The following is a 13,220-nucleotide window of genomic DNA, read 5'->3' as shown; positions in this document are numbered from 1 at the left end:
CCGTGGCAATGAGCCACGCGTGTACATACTGAACAGTTCCCAATAGACAGCAAAACTGAAACGAGCCTCCTTTGTTTGTGTCGCTTGTGATCGGAGCTCTCTGGCATGGGGAAATCACTTGTTGGTCTTGAGTTTGGGGGTGCCTGTGCTGTGGGGCTTGAGGTTGAACTCGGATGAGACGACGATATCATGCAAGTCCCTATGCTGTGGGCAAGGCCCTGAGCAACGTCATAACTATGCAAGCCATATCTTTGGAGAAGAGACTGCTCAAGTGATACTCGTAGTACACTCCGTCCCTTGTGAGTCCCCGACTCGTGACCATGTGCAAAATATGTTCTTGTTCCTGCATCCCTCCCCTCCTTGTGCTGTGAGGCCTCTTGAAACGTGCAATCCGTTTTGCGGGCGGGCGGCTTAAAAGAGCGGAAGAACGGGGAGCACGGACCACCTCGGACCAGCCAAGCGTGGAATCGTGGGTTTATTCGCCAGCAAAAGACCAGCAGGCCAGCCAGCCAGCCGCATCGCCGCCCTGCTGATGAGGACACGGCCTTTTACGCAAACCAACCCTTTCCTCGACAAACCAAAACAACGCCCCTTCCCATACCCTCCACACGAGGCATCATCGACGACAACAGTCTGCGGCAGCCTGACCCTGGGCCGCCGACGCACCTAATCCCACCCGACAGACTCTCTCCTGGGAAAGACAGGCAAGTAAGCAGCAGCACCCTCACTCCCCTCCCCACACTTCTTGCATGGATGTTGGATGGTTGCACACTCCAGCCGTGCGTGGCCATGTCGTGAGTCCCAAGTCGGCATTTTTGTTAAGGTTTCGAGCTCGGTTTGCACTACCTGACCAACCTTAACGTTGGGGTGCTTTTTTAGCGCTCCCATGCTATCGAAATACCAACTAACCGAACATCTCTGCGTTTTCGTGATTTAGACAAAAACAGCTTTTAGCTGAGCAACCCCGAGTAAACTCTACTACCCCGCGACGACTCCTACCTCCCATCCGCGACCATCCGCGACAACGCCTACCTACCTTCCGCGACGACAGCATACACCACCATCCCCGCTGAACCCGCGATCGATCGCACGAGACCGTTCGATTTCTCGACGACCAGATCAACCGTAGAATGGCAACTGAGTCACCCAAGGAGCGATCCGATGAAGCTGCTGCTGTGACTTCTTCTCCCAAGCTCGTAAGCTCTGACCAACCCTCGCCACTCGACCTTCCATATCCTCCTCGTTCGTGGCCGCTGACCACAGAGCCTGCTGCTGCTCTGGCGCATCACCATACTCAGACACCCAAGGTCGACTCGGATTCGCAGAATGCTAGCCTTGACCGTCCGCAAGTAAACGGTGGTGGTGGAGGTAGTAGCAGCGGTGACCGTGACACGCCCGCTGCCCCCTCGCCCGCCGCTGGCCCGTCGCCGGACGAGCTCGAGAACAAGCACCTTTCGGATATCGTGGACGATCTGGTGAACTCGGCAGAAGTCAGTGTTAGCGGAGGATCCGACAACGAAGCCGCCAAGTCTGATGCTTCCAAGACGAAAGATTCCAAGGGCCGCGTGGCCTCGACGACCAAGAAACCCACCTCCTTCAAGGCCATCAATGTCAACAAGATGTTTCTGGCCACCAAAGCCACCTCCGCCTCCAGCGGACAGACCAAGACGGCCGAGAAGTCACCTTCGCTCGCGAGCGCCACCCCCGCTTCCTCGGGCACCACCACGACGTCCCGGCCCCGGCTGGTCGCGAAAACGGGCGGTGGCCTGATCACCAAGGGGTCTGCGAACGGGGCGAAGCCGGCTCCCGACCCCAGCGCTGTCTGGAACAAGAATCGACGTGAGTGTTTGTTTTTGGATTGCGGCTGCGATGGGTACTGACTTTGCGACGCAGCCGCCCCTCCGCCGGAGCCCAAGAAGTACACGGACGAGGAACTGCGGAAATACGGCATCCACATGGCATCGCGCCTCCAAACGAGCGACAGCAAGGGCCAGTCTAACTGGGCCGACATAGAAGATGACGACGATGATTGGGGGCCCGAGACCATTACGTGGAAGGACGGAACCAAGGTCCAGATTGCGCATGTCGACAGCCATTCCAAGACGGAACCAGCTGCTGCAGATAAGGACAAGGAGGACAAGGCCGATGCGGACAAGAATAAGACTACCACGACAGCCGCCGCCGCCGCCGCTACTGCTACCACCACAGCCTCGAAGCCCGGCACTCTGGGGTCTGGCAAGGGCCTCGTGCTCAAGTCGGGGACATCAGAGAAGCCGACCCTGGTGGCCAAACCTCCGCCTGCCCCAGCACCCACCAAGTCGCCGTGGGCGCCGCTGCCCAAGATCGAGAAGGTTTCTCCCGTCGCTCCGGAGGCCGCCGCAACCGAGATTGGACCCAAGGCTTCGCCCAAGGTTCCCCCGGCTCACCCAAGCCCCGGCCTCAGGCCCGGGCCTGGCCCGCAGCAGCCGCCCAGAGAAATCGCCGCCGACGACTTCAGCCGCGCTCCCTGGAGGGACGGCCCTGGGGGCGGCAACCGCGAGCTCTACAATTCTCATTCCGGCCGATATGAGCCCTACGACCGCCGCGGGCCGATGCGGGGCGAGCCGCCGTACGGCAGACAGCCGTCCCTCATGCAGCGGCCGCCGCACCACGAGCCGCACGGTCCTATGGACCAGGGCGGGCCGTTCTCGGGCAGGAATCACGAGCAACCGGGCCCGTATGGACGCAGGCGCTCCTCTAACACTAGTACTGGAAGCGGGAGCTGGCAGCGTCCGACCCTCAAGAGCCTGGAGCATCCGCCGCCGCCGCCGGAGCTCATCGCTCGCCGAACATCGACCGCGGGCGGGAGCGAAGGTCCCATCTCGCCACGCATGCCGCCGGCTGGTTACCAAGGCGGACCGCGTCACGGCCAGCCGTGGCAGCCCCGAACATCTCCGGGCACGACGCACGCAACCCCGTACCAGCAGCCTCCGCAGGCACACCAGCCACAACAGCCGCATCAGCGGCCGCCGCCGGGTCCTGATAACCGCGGACTGCCACCGCCTCTCCACCCGTCGCCAGGAGCTCCTCCGGCGGTTGTGATTACCGAAGATGATATCGAGCTGCAGAAGAGGCTGATGCGGGAGCGCCGGGAGCTTGCGCTGAAGCGGCGACAGGAGGAAGAAGCGAGGGAGGAGGCGGCTAAGAGGGAGCGCATTCGTCTCAAGTTGCAGGCCTTGGGTTTCCCTCCCGACGAGCCGGGCAACTCCAAAAAGGCGGAGAAAGAGAAGGAGGCTGCCGCCTCAACTCCCACACAAATCCAGTCGCGGAGTGATAAAACATCAGACAAAAGCACTGCGCCCAAAGAAGAAGGCGAACCTAAGGTCGCGGAAACCCCTGCGGCTGGTGCACCCACAGAAACAACTGGAGGTGCGAGCGACTCGAATTTGCAAAAATCACAACAACAAACTCCCACTCCGCAACCCACCACTTCCACAACACCGCGCCTTCCTCACTCAGACCGGGTGTCTGAACAACAACAGCAACAACAAGGGCAGTCGCAGCCTGCGCAGGCAGCAGCGCAATCTTCGACAGCGCAGCACGGGCAAGGGCAACCCACGCAAAATCATCCTTGGGCCCCTCCCTCGCGACAAAGCGATCGCCACGCTCCTCCTCCGGTTTGGGGACCGCAACCTTCATCCAAGAACGTGTGGGCTCCTCCCAACCACAACCGCAGCCTGGGCAACGGTACATTTTCCTCCGACATTGGCCCGACCACCCAGCTTCCTCCCTCGGGTCCCGGTCCAATTGCCCCTCCAAACATGACTTCGACCAATGTCCCTCGTCAGCCGCCCATTGGGCCCCCGCGCCAACCCCAGCGTCAGTTCGCCGAGAACCCGTGGGCCGCCGCCGTCCGCGAGAGCGACCGCAAGTACGACGATATGTTGAAGGCTCAGTACGATGAGCGCGATCGTCGCCTGAAGGCGGAGGGTCGGTCGGCTTCCGAACTTCAGCCCGCCATCAAGGACACCTGGCGCCCGACGAAGCTTGATGCGAGCGGCGTCCGCGTCACTGCCGCACCCAAGCAGACCGTGCAGATCGGACAAGACAACCCGTGGGCCGCTTCGACCGAGGCCAAGACGGGCGTCCAGAACGGTCCGTCCACCGGTGCCGCGCCTGATTACGGGCAGCTTGCCCAGGGTCCGGTTCAGCCGGCCCGCGGAGGCTCGAGGTTTTTCCCCGCGCGTCAAGAAAACCGGGACGTCCGCCCGGAGCCGGCTCCGGAGCCAATTCCTCAGCCCGTCGTCGAGCCTATCCTCCGCCGCGATTCCCCCTCGCCTCCTCCGCCCGACATGGCGGGCCACCCTGCTTTCGACGGCGATGCGAGCCACCCGCATGTCTCGCTTCCTCCTCCGCACCCGGTCGTTCGCCTCCCCCCGACGACGACGGTTACAACTTCAACACAGAAAAGCACGACGGAGTCCAACAAGGCTTCATCTGACCTGCCAAAATCCCCCAAGGTTGATTCGAGGCCTCACGGAGCCCCGTCGTTTGCCTGGGCCGCTCAGGCGCCGTACAAAGAGCCTGAGCGCGGCCCTACTGCGGCCAAAACCGACAGCGTGTGGCAGCAAAAGATTGACAACCTGCTGGGCGTGCGCAAGGGTCCGAACCGGTCCGGTGCCGATCATGCCCCGCCGCCTCCGGCCGCTCAACCCGAGCCGTCGGTCCCTGCGCCATCGGTGCAGCCGCCAGCCGATCTGAGCTTGTCGATCACCACCAAGGTTATGGACGAGGAATGCTTCGAAGAGCAGGAGATGGGGTCGGTCCCGCCCATCCGGCTTCCCAAGACCGTCCCTGAGATGGCGTGGCAGCCTAGCCCGTCGCCGAAGCCGCTCAGCAAGAAGTTCTTCCCGGTCGTTGTCAGCGCCGACCCGATTTCCTTCCCGCCCGACCTGTCTGGGTCCGGCCCGGTCTGGCGCGTTCGTCTCCCAGGAGGCGAGGCCAAGCTCATCACGGTTCCGTTCGGTCGGACGCGCAGCAACCCCCGCCGCTCCGGACCTCGCAACAACCGCCATGGTCCGTCGGGCCAACACCGGCCCAAGGGTCGCGAGCCGTCGGCCGCTTTCTCGGGTGAGCAGGGCTCGGGAACCACGGGATCTCACGGCCGCGGCCATCGGAGCGGTTACCGCTCGCGCGATAACTGGTCGCGCAACAACGGGAATGCGCAGACGCAGACCTAGCAGTAACGAGATGAATACGGCGACTCGTCATGCATGTTGCCACTGAGTTTAAGTCATGTTCGAGTTTTGTACGACCGACCGACCATTTGTCCCTCCGCGACTCGGTCATTCCGCGTCTATGAGATGAAGAAGCGAAGCACGATGACGATGAGTTCGATTGCGGTCGGTTGAGTTCAGCCGGAACATGTCGGAGATGTACTACATTTTCTTATTATTTCTACTCCTTTTTTTCCTTTGCAGTCGCCTCTTGTCGTCCTCCGGCCGCTCTTACGAGCTCGATCTGTCGCGCCCTTACCTACAACAGGGAAATTTTTCTTGTGATCGGAAGGAGGACGACGGCACATTTCCTACACGACACTGTTCGCCGCCTAGAGGCAACTAATATGGTGTAAGAGCCTACTTGGGTGGACGAAGTGGCGAGGAAAGGCTCGGGAATCATCATGATGGAGGAAGAGGTATCGGATGGGATATGAATCTGAATGAGGAGGAAAGGGATGGAGTACGGCTTTGTTTTTTTCGGTGTGGCGTGGCTGTCGCGAGGGGAATGCCCGATCAGCTGAGCTGTCCGTTGGAACGGATGGATGGGGGATACGGATGATGGCTCATGTCTCCTGCCACCTGCGTGATTTCGGCCCGCGGAAGAAGAGAGCGTGATGCATGCCATTCACAGATTTCAGTTGAGGTCTGGAGGAGACGGACAGAAAATGGCTCGCTCGCTCCGCCAGCGTCGAAAGAGATGATAGGGCGTCGGGTATGGTGATGTGTATCTCTGTATGTTGACGGTTGCGCCATACCAGAGTTTAGTGTTTGAGTGACGGACGGCAGGCTCGCTTTCTGGGTCTGACGCCGGAAAATATATCCATGATGAGTGATGTCAGATGGGTGCCTGAGTGCTGTTGTGAGTGTCAAAGTTTCATGTGCTTGGCCTGGGGTATCCCATGAAGGTAGTGGTTGTCCTTGGCATGAGGTGAGACCGGTGGTGTCACTACTAATACTAAGAACTGGGGATCCAAAGACGTCTTCGGCTTTCTCCGTGGTCCGGGCCGAGCCGGATGCGCTGGAACACCGGGACGGGGAGCCCCACAAGCTTGATTTAACGTCAAGTCAGTTGTCCCTGCTTCTTTGACTGTATTACCTGCTGCTTCGAGTTACACTACATGACAGAAAGTCCATGAGTAGGTATCTGACTGAGGACAAGCCTCACAGAACTTGTTTCACGAGCATACAATACGCATGACGGGGCACACATACAGCTGCATCGCGTTGAAGATTGTTCGAAACTTCACGTCACCAAGCAAGCGTCCCGGCTTTCTTCAACCCCTCTTCTTTCAACATTCCCTCTCGCACCCTATTGTCGACGTTCACATCTCAAACTCAGCCATTCACACAGCATCCTCCCCACGCACAACCAGAACCATGGCCCCCCGACCCGCAACAACCTCCGACTTTTCCGGCCCCGTCGAAACCGACAAGAAACCCATCAACCTCCTCCGCGGCTGGCCCGCGCCGAGCCTCTTGCCGGCAGCCCAGCTCCGAGAAGCCGCCAACCAGGTCCTCGCCGACCCCGAAGTGGCTGTGCCCATGCTCCAGTACGCCATCGACCCGGGCTTCCAGCCGCTCAGGGATGAGTTGGCGAGGTGGCTTGGGGAGGTGTACCCCTCCTACCCCAAGGATGGTCAGAAGGGGGATTCCGGTCAGGTGAAAGGGGGGTTGTTTACGGCGGATGAAATTGCTATTACTGGAGGGGCGAGCCAGGGGCTGGCGTGTCTGCTGCAGTCGTTTACAGATCCGACGTATACCCGCGCGGTGTGGATGGCGGCGCCGTGTTATTTTATGGCGTCTGGGATTTTTGAGGACGCCGGGTTTCGCGGGCGGTTGAGGGCAGTGCCGGAGGATGAGGGGGGGATTTGTGTGGGGGAGTTGGAGAGGAGGTTGAGGGAGGAGGGGAGGAGGGAGGAGGTTGGTATTTTTTTCTCCCTCTTGTTTCTGTTCCTTTCTTTGATTTCACTTCATATATGACCTTTTTTGGCTTGTTTCTGACCCTCGTTGATGGGCCTACTCTGTCTTGTCTGTCCCGGATTGAGTTCAAGACTTTCATAACTAACTCCATCCGCAGACTCCCCCCCTCAAACACCCCTACCCCGACCGCAAGCTCTACCGCCACGTCATCTACCTCGTCGCCACCTCCGCCAACCCCTCCGGCAAAACCCTCTCTCTCCCCCGCCGCGAAGCCCTCGTCCGCCTCGCGCGCGAATACGACGCCCTCATCATCAGCGACGACGTCTACGATTTCCTCCAATGGCCCGTCACTCCCCACTCTCATTCTCATTCCTCATCATCACTACCACCACTTTCCGAGTTCAAACCCCTCCCCCTGCTCACCCAAATCGATGCCTCCCTTCCCCCTTCCCCCCACAACCCCCCGGGTAAAAACTTCGGCCATGCCGTCTCCAACGCGTCCTTCTCCAAGCTCGTCGGCCCGGGCACACGCACAGGGTGGATCCACGCCACGCCGGATTTTGCCTGGGGGTTTTCCCAGACGGGGTCGAACCGCAGCGGCGGCGCGGCGAGCCAGTTTGCTGCGGCCGTGATTTGGCGGGTGTTAAAGGACGGGTTGGTCGCGGAGCATGTGGAGAAGGTGGTCCGTCCAGCGTTGAGGAGGAGGCATGCGGTGATGCTGCAGGTGGTGAGGGAGGTGTTGGGACCGTTGGGGGTGGGGGTTTGGAATGGCAATGGGAGGGGTGGGTGTGGTGAGATAGGAGGGGATGGGAAGGGGGAGGTGTATGGGGGGTATTTTGTGTGGTTGACGCTGCCGGGGGGGGTGGATGCCTCGGCGGCGGCGGAGAGGGCGAGGAGGGAGGAGGCGTTGGTGGTGGCCCCAGGCAGGTTGTTTGAGGTTGCCGGGGATGAGGAGAGGGCGAGGTTTCCGAGGAATGTGAGGCTGAGTTTTTCGTGGGTGGATGAGGAGGATATTGTGGAGGGGGTGAGGAGGTTTGGGGCGGTGATTAAGAAAATGTTGGAGGAGGGGGGTAAGGCGGGGATGGAGGTTGGGAAGGGGATGGAGGCATCGGTGGCCGAGTTTAAATGATGGTCCACATTAGTCGTAGTATAGCGACGTTAAGAGGCCTATTTATCGCAGCAGGTGCGGAGTTCTCCGGCACGTAGAAAGAACGGTAGCTTTGGCTGGGAGCGACGGACGCCGAGACATGCTTTTTTCATTAGGGAAATACCTCGATCTTCACATAGGGGTTTCAACTAGTGCCCTCATGTATACAAAGCACATTTTCACGTCCAGCTTCTCCTCGCGTCATATATTTGCCCTGGGCTCGGAAGCAGTCGAGATTGGATACCTTGTGCCCGGCTCCATCATTCCCACCTCATCCGGTTTTCTTTATCCTGACCGGCAAGCTCCGGGGAAAGCACTCGGTCCGCCGGCAGCTCAACCACATGCCCAAGTGCGTCTCTTGGAGACCCGCCCATCCGTTCGACACCAGACACGTCCTTCGCCTTGGGATCCCCCGCCGGATGACCGTCAAGTTCTGGTTTCGCGCTGTCGAGGAAGCCGACATGCTGCGTCCTCGTCGCCTTCAAGGCCTTGATCCGCCTGCGCATCAAGACAAAAGCAAAGAGCCCCCCGAGCACCGCCGCCAGGACCACCCCCAACACGATGGCGGCGATGGCAGCCCCGGAGAGGGAAGCTCCACTGGATGCTGACGCAGCGCCATCGAGGTCACTCGCCGTCCTCCCGGTCGGAGCAGCGGGGGTGGACAGGGATTCGGAGGACGAAGTTGGTGTCACGACGGAATGGGAGGCGTCTCGAACAGAGACAGGTCCTCGGATCGCCAGCGGATCACGAAGACGTACGCTTCGGAGGTATAGGTTTCGCCGTCAGGGAAGGGCAGAAGAGATGTTGCCGCTTTTCGGGGGGTGATGTCCCAGTTGGTCACCTCGTAGGTGTAGGATCTGCAGTTGTGGCTATTAGTAGCAGCACAATGTCGCGGTTCTCAGCAAAGACGCCGCTTACGTGGGAACGCAGATGCCAACGGTTTCGTCCGGGTGTATGGGATTATCGTGGTAATATCGGCGCGTGGACGGAACGGTGGTCCCGACGGTGTAGCCCGACGGGCAGATGGCGGGGGAGTAGAATCCCATCCATCCGCGACCGGCATGCTCCCAATAGGGCGGCGCACATGACACTCTCGTGAAAGGTGGATATTTGAATTCTTTGGTCGGTAAAGGCCAGGTGCAGTCTGGAGGCGGCGTCCACACGGTGGTGAGCGCCACCGCCCAACGGCCCGACCAGACTATGTCGGTTGTCGCCGGGTAGAGCGTGACGACAGGGACTGTTGGGGAGGGGGCCGTTGGACGCAGCTCTTCGCCCTCCATTTCCAAGGACAAGATGTCTCGGTCGGACGTGGGTGCCGTGAAGCGGGGAGACTAGGTACTATGACCGGGTGTCCAAAAGTTCGGTTGATGAAGAGAGGTCAAGGCGAATGGAGGAGCCGCCGAAGAGCGGTGGTTGGGTCGTGAAGACAGACGCGAATTGTTCAAGGGGGTACGAGGCTGAACACACCCGGCCCTGCCATCCGCACGGCACGTGTCTAACTCGCCAAGTATACCCTTAACCTAACTAGTATAGGGGGGTAGACAGCTAGTCCACTACAATAGCAATGAAGCCATCGCCAAGTCCCCCACGCCAGCCAAGACCACCACCTAATAAGAGCAGTGTATGGAGAAATCCGAGGGGTAAGCAAAGTCGTAGATAGTTGCCTAGTCCTCTGTACACTACATACCAAAGCACCTAGGTAGACATGGGGAGTGGTTCGTCCTCCTCCTTCTCTCCGCCGTCCGCATTCTCCGCATCCTCGTCAGCGTTATCATTATCATCTTCACCATCACGACTTCGCCGATTTTGCTGCCCCGGCCCCCGCGGCAGCAGCCACTCCAAGTCCAGCCGCCTGAGCCGCAGCTGCGACCTTGGCAGCTCCCGCGCCCCCCATCGCGGCGCTCTGAAGGGTAGCAAACATACTTCCTGCGGCGACATTGCCGATCATGCTCTGTACACCAGCAGCGATGCTACCTGTGTCAAGAAGAAGTCGGCCAACTGTTCCCGCGAGTGTAACTTGGACGAGGTAAGTTGGGTGCTATCATCGACACTCACCTGCGACAGGGCCGCCGGATCCAAACCCAGTTGCTGCCAAGAGAGGAGTGGTAGCGATGGCCGGAGCTGCGACGACGGCCAGCCCACTGACGGCGACTGCAGCACAAGCTGCAGTACCCGGGTTGTTGGCGGCCCAAGCGGCTCCTTTGGTGGCCGTGTCCTTGACCCAGGCCCCCACGTTGGCAGCGGCGATGGGAACGCCCGGAGGCATCTCGATCGTGTTGAGTCGCTTCATTGCACCCCCGAAAGAAGGCAAGATGCCGGAGGCAACGGCCAGGCCGGCCTCCAGGCTGTAAATGACGGAAGACACCCGCATGGTCGTGTTGATGTCCTGCCTGGAGTAGTCAGGGGTTGGTAAATTTGTGGTGGCTTGAGGGTAACAACAATGGGGGATAGGAGTGCTTGCGTGGGAGGGACTGATGAGAGAAGAAGCCCGAAAGACATGTGCTTATATTTGTTGTCCATCTCTTCGGTTTGCCCTTACACCTGACAGGGACCATACCAACGGCTCCCTGCAGAATGCCTTACGACAGAGGGAACATTGCGGGGTCAGGAAGGCAAGCATATGATGCTTTGACAGTTCCAGTTGTGTCAGGCAGCATTCCCGCGGCAGTTGGGTAGCTGTAGGCTTTCCGTGACAGGGCAGTTAACTACCTCCTTGCCATCCTGTTGGTTGAGCAAGGCGGGGTTGGGGACCTCCATGGGCGGGCCAACAAACGACGGCCAGGCTAACTGGCGTCAGAACCTGGAAGGCTGGGTTGTTGGATCTACATACATACGAAGACCAACTGGTTTCCCTCGAAAGCCCGGGCACCTCAGCTCAGCCTCCCACGCCTACCCCCGGATTTTCCTACGAGGGTACCTTATCCAAGGTCAACAAGAGAAAGGGTTGTGATAGACAAAGTCGATCGGTGGTCTCTTACAAAGGCGATGGCTACTTACAACGGACCATCACGCCCATGGTAAGCATCCTAGATTTTCACCGATGAATCATCTGTAACAATGACGATGGAAACGCCAAGCCCAGTGGCCGGGGCCATGCTCAAAAACTTGGCGAGTCCGGTGCCTCCCATGCCGGTGTTCTGAAGGAGTGCGAAGAGACTCCCAGCAAGAACGTTCCCAATAACGCTCTGGGCCACACCTACCAACGAACCTGTTTCGAAGAATAAGAAGGAAAAGAAGTCAGCTAAAGTTCGGTAGCAATCTGCAAGCCCAGGACATGTGGTTCATGTTCAAATCCAAAACTCACCCACAACGGGACCCAGAATCCCAATGCCTAATATAGCTCTAAGCGGGGAGGTGGCGACGGTATTAGGATACACAACGATGACCAACGGTCCCACAACAATGACGATGCAAGCTGCGGAACGGGGGGTATCAGCGACCCAGACGGCTCCTTTGATGGCCTTGTCTTTGTCTTTGGGCCCTGCCTCGGCCTGGATGGGTTGAATCTTGTCAAGGATGCCTATCGACTCGAGGATTGGCTTTGGATCTATGTCGAGGAGAGCTTCGAGTCGGATCTCCTCGTCCGAGCCGAGTATGGTTTGAAGGTGTTTCTTTATATCAAAATCCTTGGCTCCGGAATCTGGACGCCGGTGACTTTTTGGAGTTCCTTGCCGATTTGGCCTAATGGATCGCTGGCGACAAAGTTTTGGAGTTCCTTGCCGATTTGGCCTATTGGATCGTTGGCGACAAAGTTTTGGAGTTCCTCGGCGAATGCCATCATGTCGCCTGGATTTATGATGGGTGGGAAGCCCCATGCGAGGACCCGGAGAGCCTCCAGGGTCATGATGGCGACTGGGAGGCGCATGGTTCTGGGATACCCTGCGGTGCGTTTTGTGGGCGAGTTTGGTGCTTGGGTTGGGTGCGGAGTGAAGAGTGAGGTTGATGTTCAAGCCTGGAAGCCAGAGAGATGTTTATTTATGATTTGTCTGTTGTGGTCGAGTGTTTGCAGGTCGGGTAGGTAGGTAGCTTTGTGCCTGATATAGGTATGTACATACATGCATACTTGACCTGCATCTCCGATTTGTTGTCGCCAAGTGAAGCCATTCCTTCCAACAGCACACCGGGGTCAAGTTTCCCAGTCGGGATGTCCACCTAACAATAGTCCAATCTATCGTGAGGTAATAAGGGGTCGTGGTTGTTTATGTCATGGTGTGAGGAAGATCCTCAGAAAGTAGCCCTACTCTAGACTAATACTTCGTTTCCTTTGCCGACTTCACCGCCCAGGCCCCGGCAATAACACATGTACCAGCTCCCACTGCTTGAACCGCCCCGGCCACCATCGCGGCTCCGGCACCTCCCATGGCGACGCTCTGGAGGGTGGCAAACAGACTTCCCGCAGCAACACTGCCCATTGTGCTCTGAACTCCAGCAGCGAGTCCACCTGTTTTGGGGGAAGATTGTTAATATCCCGTATACTCCTCGCTGTCACTGGGACCTTAAACAAACTCACCCGCAACAGGGCCCAGAGTCCCAAAGCCAGCAGCCGCAAGCATGGGCGTGGTGACGATGGCCGGAGCTACAGCAATAGCAAGTCCACCCACGGCGACGCCGACGAGAGCTGTGGTACGAGGGCTCTCGGCAACCCAGTTGGCCACCTTGGTCGCCGTGGTCTTGACCCAGCGCCACGCCTTGGTCAAGGCGGTTTTGATAGTCCAAGAGATGCCCATCGAAGTGTTGCGTCTAAAGAAGGGTGGTCTTGGTTGGCTGCTGGAATGGCGACGTGCCAAGAGCAACTGATGAGCTTTCTAGAGGTCAGATGAGAAGAAGAGGGGTGCCACGGGATGCTCAATGGCTCAACGTAGGGGTCCTCTTATTAGCAACGAGGTTGCGCGAGG

The 13,220-nt window shown here is 58.9% G+C and overlaps 8 protein-coding genes across 8 annotated transcripts; 3 read left to right on the top strand and 5 right to left on the bottom strand.

Annotated features, from left to right (window-relative positions):
* Positions 1 to 8: 8 nt before the first annotated feature.
* VTJ04DRAFT_5643 (uncharacterized protein) lies at positions 9 to 1,073 on the top strand (the record flags this gene model as incomplete). The annotated part of the gene is made up of 4 exons (XM_069363780.1): positions 9 to 21; positions 66 to 299; positions 684 to 708; positions 938 to 1,073. The coding sequence occupies 4 exons, from the start codon at positions 9 to 11 to the stop codon at positions 1,071 to 1,073; spliced, it is 408 nt and encodes a 135-aa protein (XP_069220592.1).
* A 57-nt stretch (positions 1,074 to 1,130) lies between these two features.
* VTJ04DRAFT_5642 (uncharacterized protein) lies at positions 1,131 to 5,219 on the top strand (the record flags this gene model as incomplete). The annotated part of the gene is made up of 3 exons (XM_069363779.1): positions 1,131 to 1,196; positions 1,299 to 1,839; positions 1,894 to 5,219. 3 exons carry the CDS (start codon positions 1,131 to 1,133, stop codon positions 5,217 to 5,219), a joined length of 3,933 nt encoding a protein of 1,310 aa, XP_069220591.1.
* Positions 5,220 to 5,514: 295 nt separating this feature from the next.
* Positions 5,515 to 5,883, bottom strand: VTJ04DRAFT_5641 (uncharacterized protein; the record flags this gene model as incomplete). Its single annotated transcript, XM_069363778.1, has 1 exon — positions 5,515 to 5,883. The coding sequence occupies one exon, from the start codon at positions 5,881 to 5,883 to the stop codon at positions 5,515 to 5,517; it is 369 nt and encodes a 122-aa protein (XP_069220590.1).
* Positions 5,884 to 6,635: 752 nt separating this feature from the next.
* VTJ04DRAFT_5640 (uncharacterized protein) lies at positions 6,636 to 8,307 on the top strand (the record flags this gene model as incomplete). The annotated part of the gene is made up of 2 exons (XM_069363777.1): positions 6,636 to 7,178; positions 7,336 to 8,307. The coding sequence occupies 2 exons, from the start codon at positions 6,636 to 6,638 to the stop codon at positions 8,305 to 8,307; spliced, it is 1,515 nt and encodes a 504-aa protein (XP_069220589.1).
* A 706-nt stretch (positions 8,308 to 9,013) lies between these two features.
* On the bottom strand, positions 9,014 to 9,605 carry VTJ04DRAFT_5639 (uncharacterized protein; the record flags this gene model as incomplete). The annotated part of the gene is made up of 2 exons (XM_069363775.1): positions 9,014 to 9,182; positions 9,244 to 9,605. 2 exons carry the CDS (start codon positions 9,603 to 9,605, stop codon positions 9,014 to 9,016), a joined length of 531 nt encoding a protein of 176 aa, XP_069220588.1.
* Positions 9,606 to 10,114: 509 nt separating this feature from the next.
* On the bottom strand, positions 10,115 to 10,696 carry VTJ04DRAFT_5638 (uncharacterized protein; the record flags this gene model as incomplete). Its single annotated transcript, XM_069363774.1, has 2 exons — positions 10,115 to 10,299; positions 10,381 to 10,696. 2 exons carry the CDS (start codon positions 10,694 to 10,696, stop codon positions 10,115 to 10,117), a joined length of 501 nt encoding a protein of 166 aa, XP_069220587.1.
* A 655-nt stretch (positions 10,697 to 11,351) lies between these two features.
* VTJ04DRAFT_5637 (uncharacterized protein) lies at positions 11,352 to 12,190 on the bottom strand (the record flags this gene model as incomplete). Its single annotated transcript, XM_069363773.1, has 3 exons — positions 11,352 to 11,521; positions 11,630 to 11,965; positions 12,046 to 12,190. 3 exons carry the CDS (start codon positions 12,188 to 12,190, stop codon positions 11,352 to 11,354), a joined length of 651 nt encoding a protein of 216 aa, XP_069220586.1.
* Positions 12,191 to 12,572: 382 nt separating this feature from the next.
* On the bottom strand, positions 12,573 to 13,052 carry VTJ04DRAFT_5636 (uncharacterized protein; the record flags this gene model as incomplete). Its single annotated transcript, XM_069363772.1, has 2 exons — positions 12,573 to 12,766; positions 12,836 to 13,052. The coding sequence occupies 2 exons, from the start codon at positions 13,050 to 13,052 to the stop codon at positions 12,573 to 12,575; spliced, it is 411 nt and encodes a 136-aa protein (XP_069220585.1).
* Positions 13,053 to 13,220: the final 168 nt, after the last annotated feature.

The sequence above is a fragment of the Mycothermus thermophilus genome, assembly GCF_041956435.1.
Source record: "Mycothermus thermophilus strain CBS 625.91 unplaced genomic scaffold VTJ04scaffold_3, whole genome shotgun sequence".
NCBI lineage: Eukaryota > Fungi > Ascomycota > Sordariomycetes > Sordariales > Chaetomiaceae > Mycothermus > Mycothermus thermophilus.
This window is presented reverse-complemented; position numbering and strand designations above follow the sequence as displayed.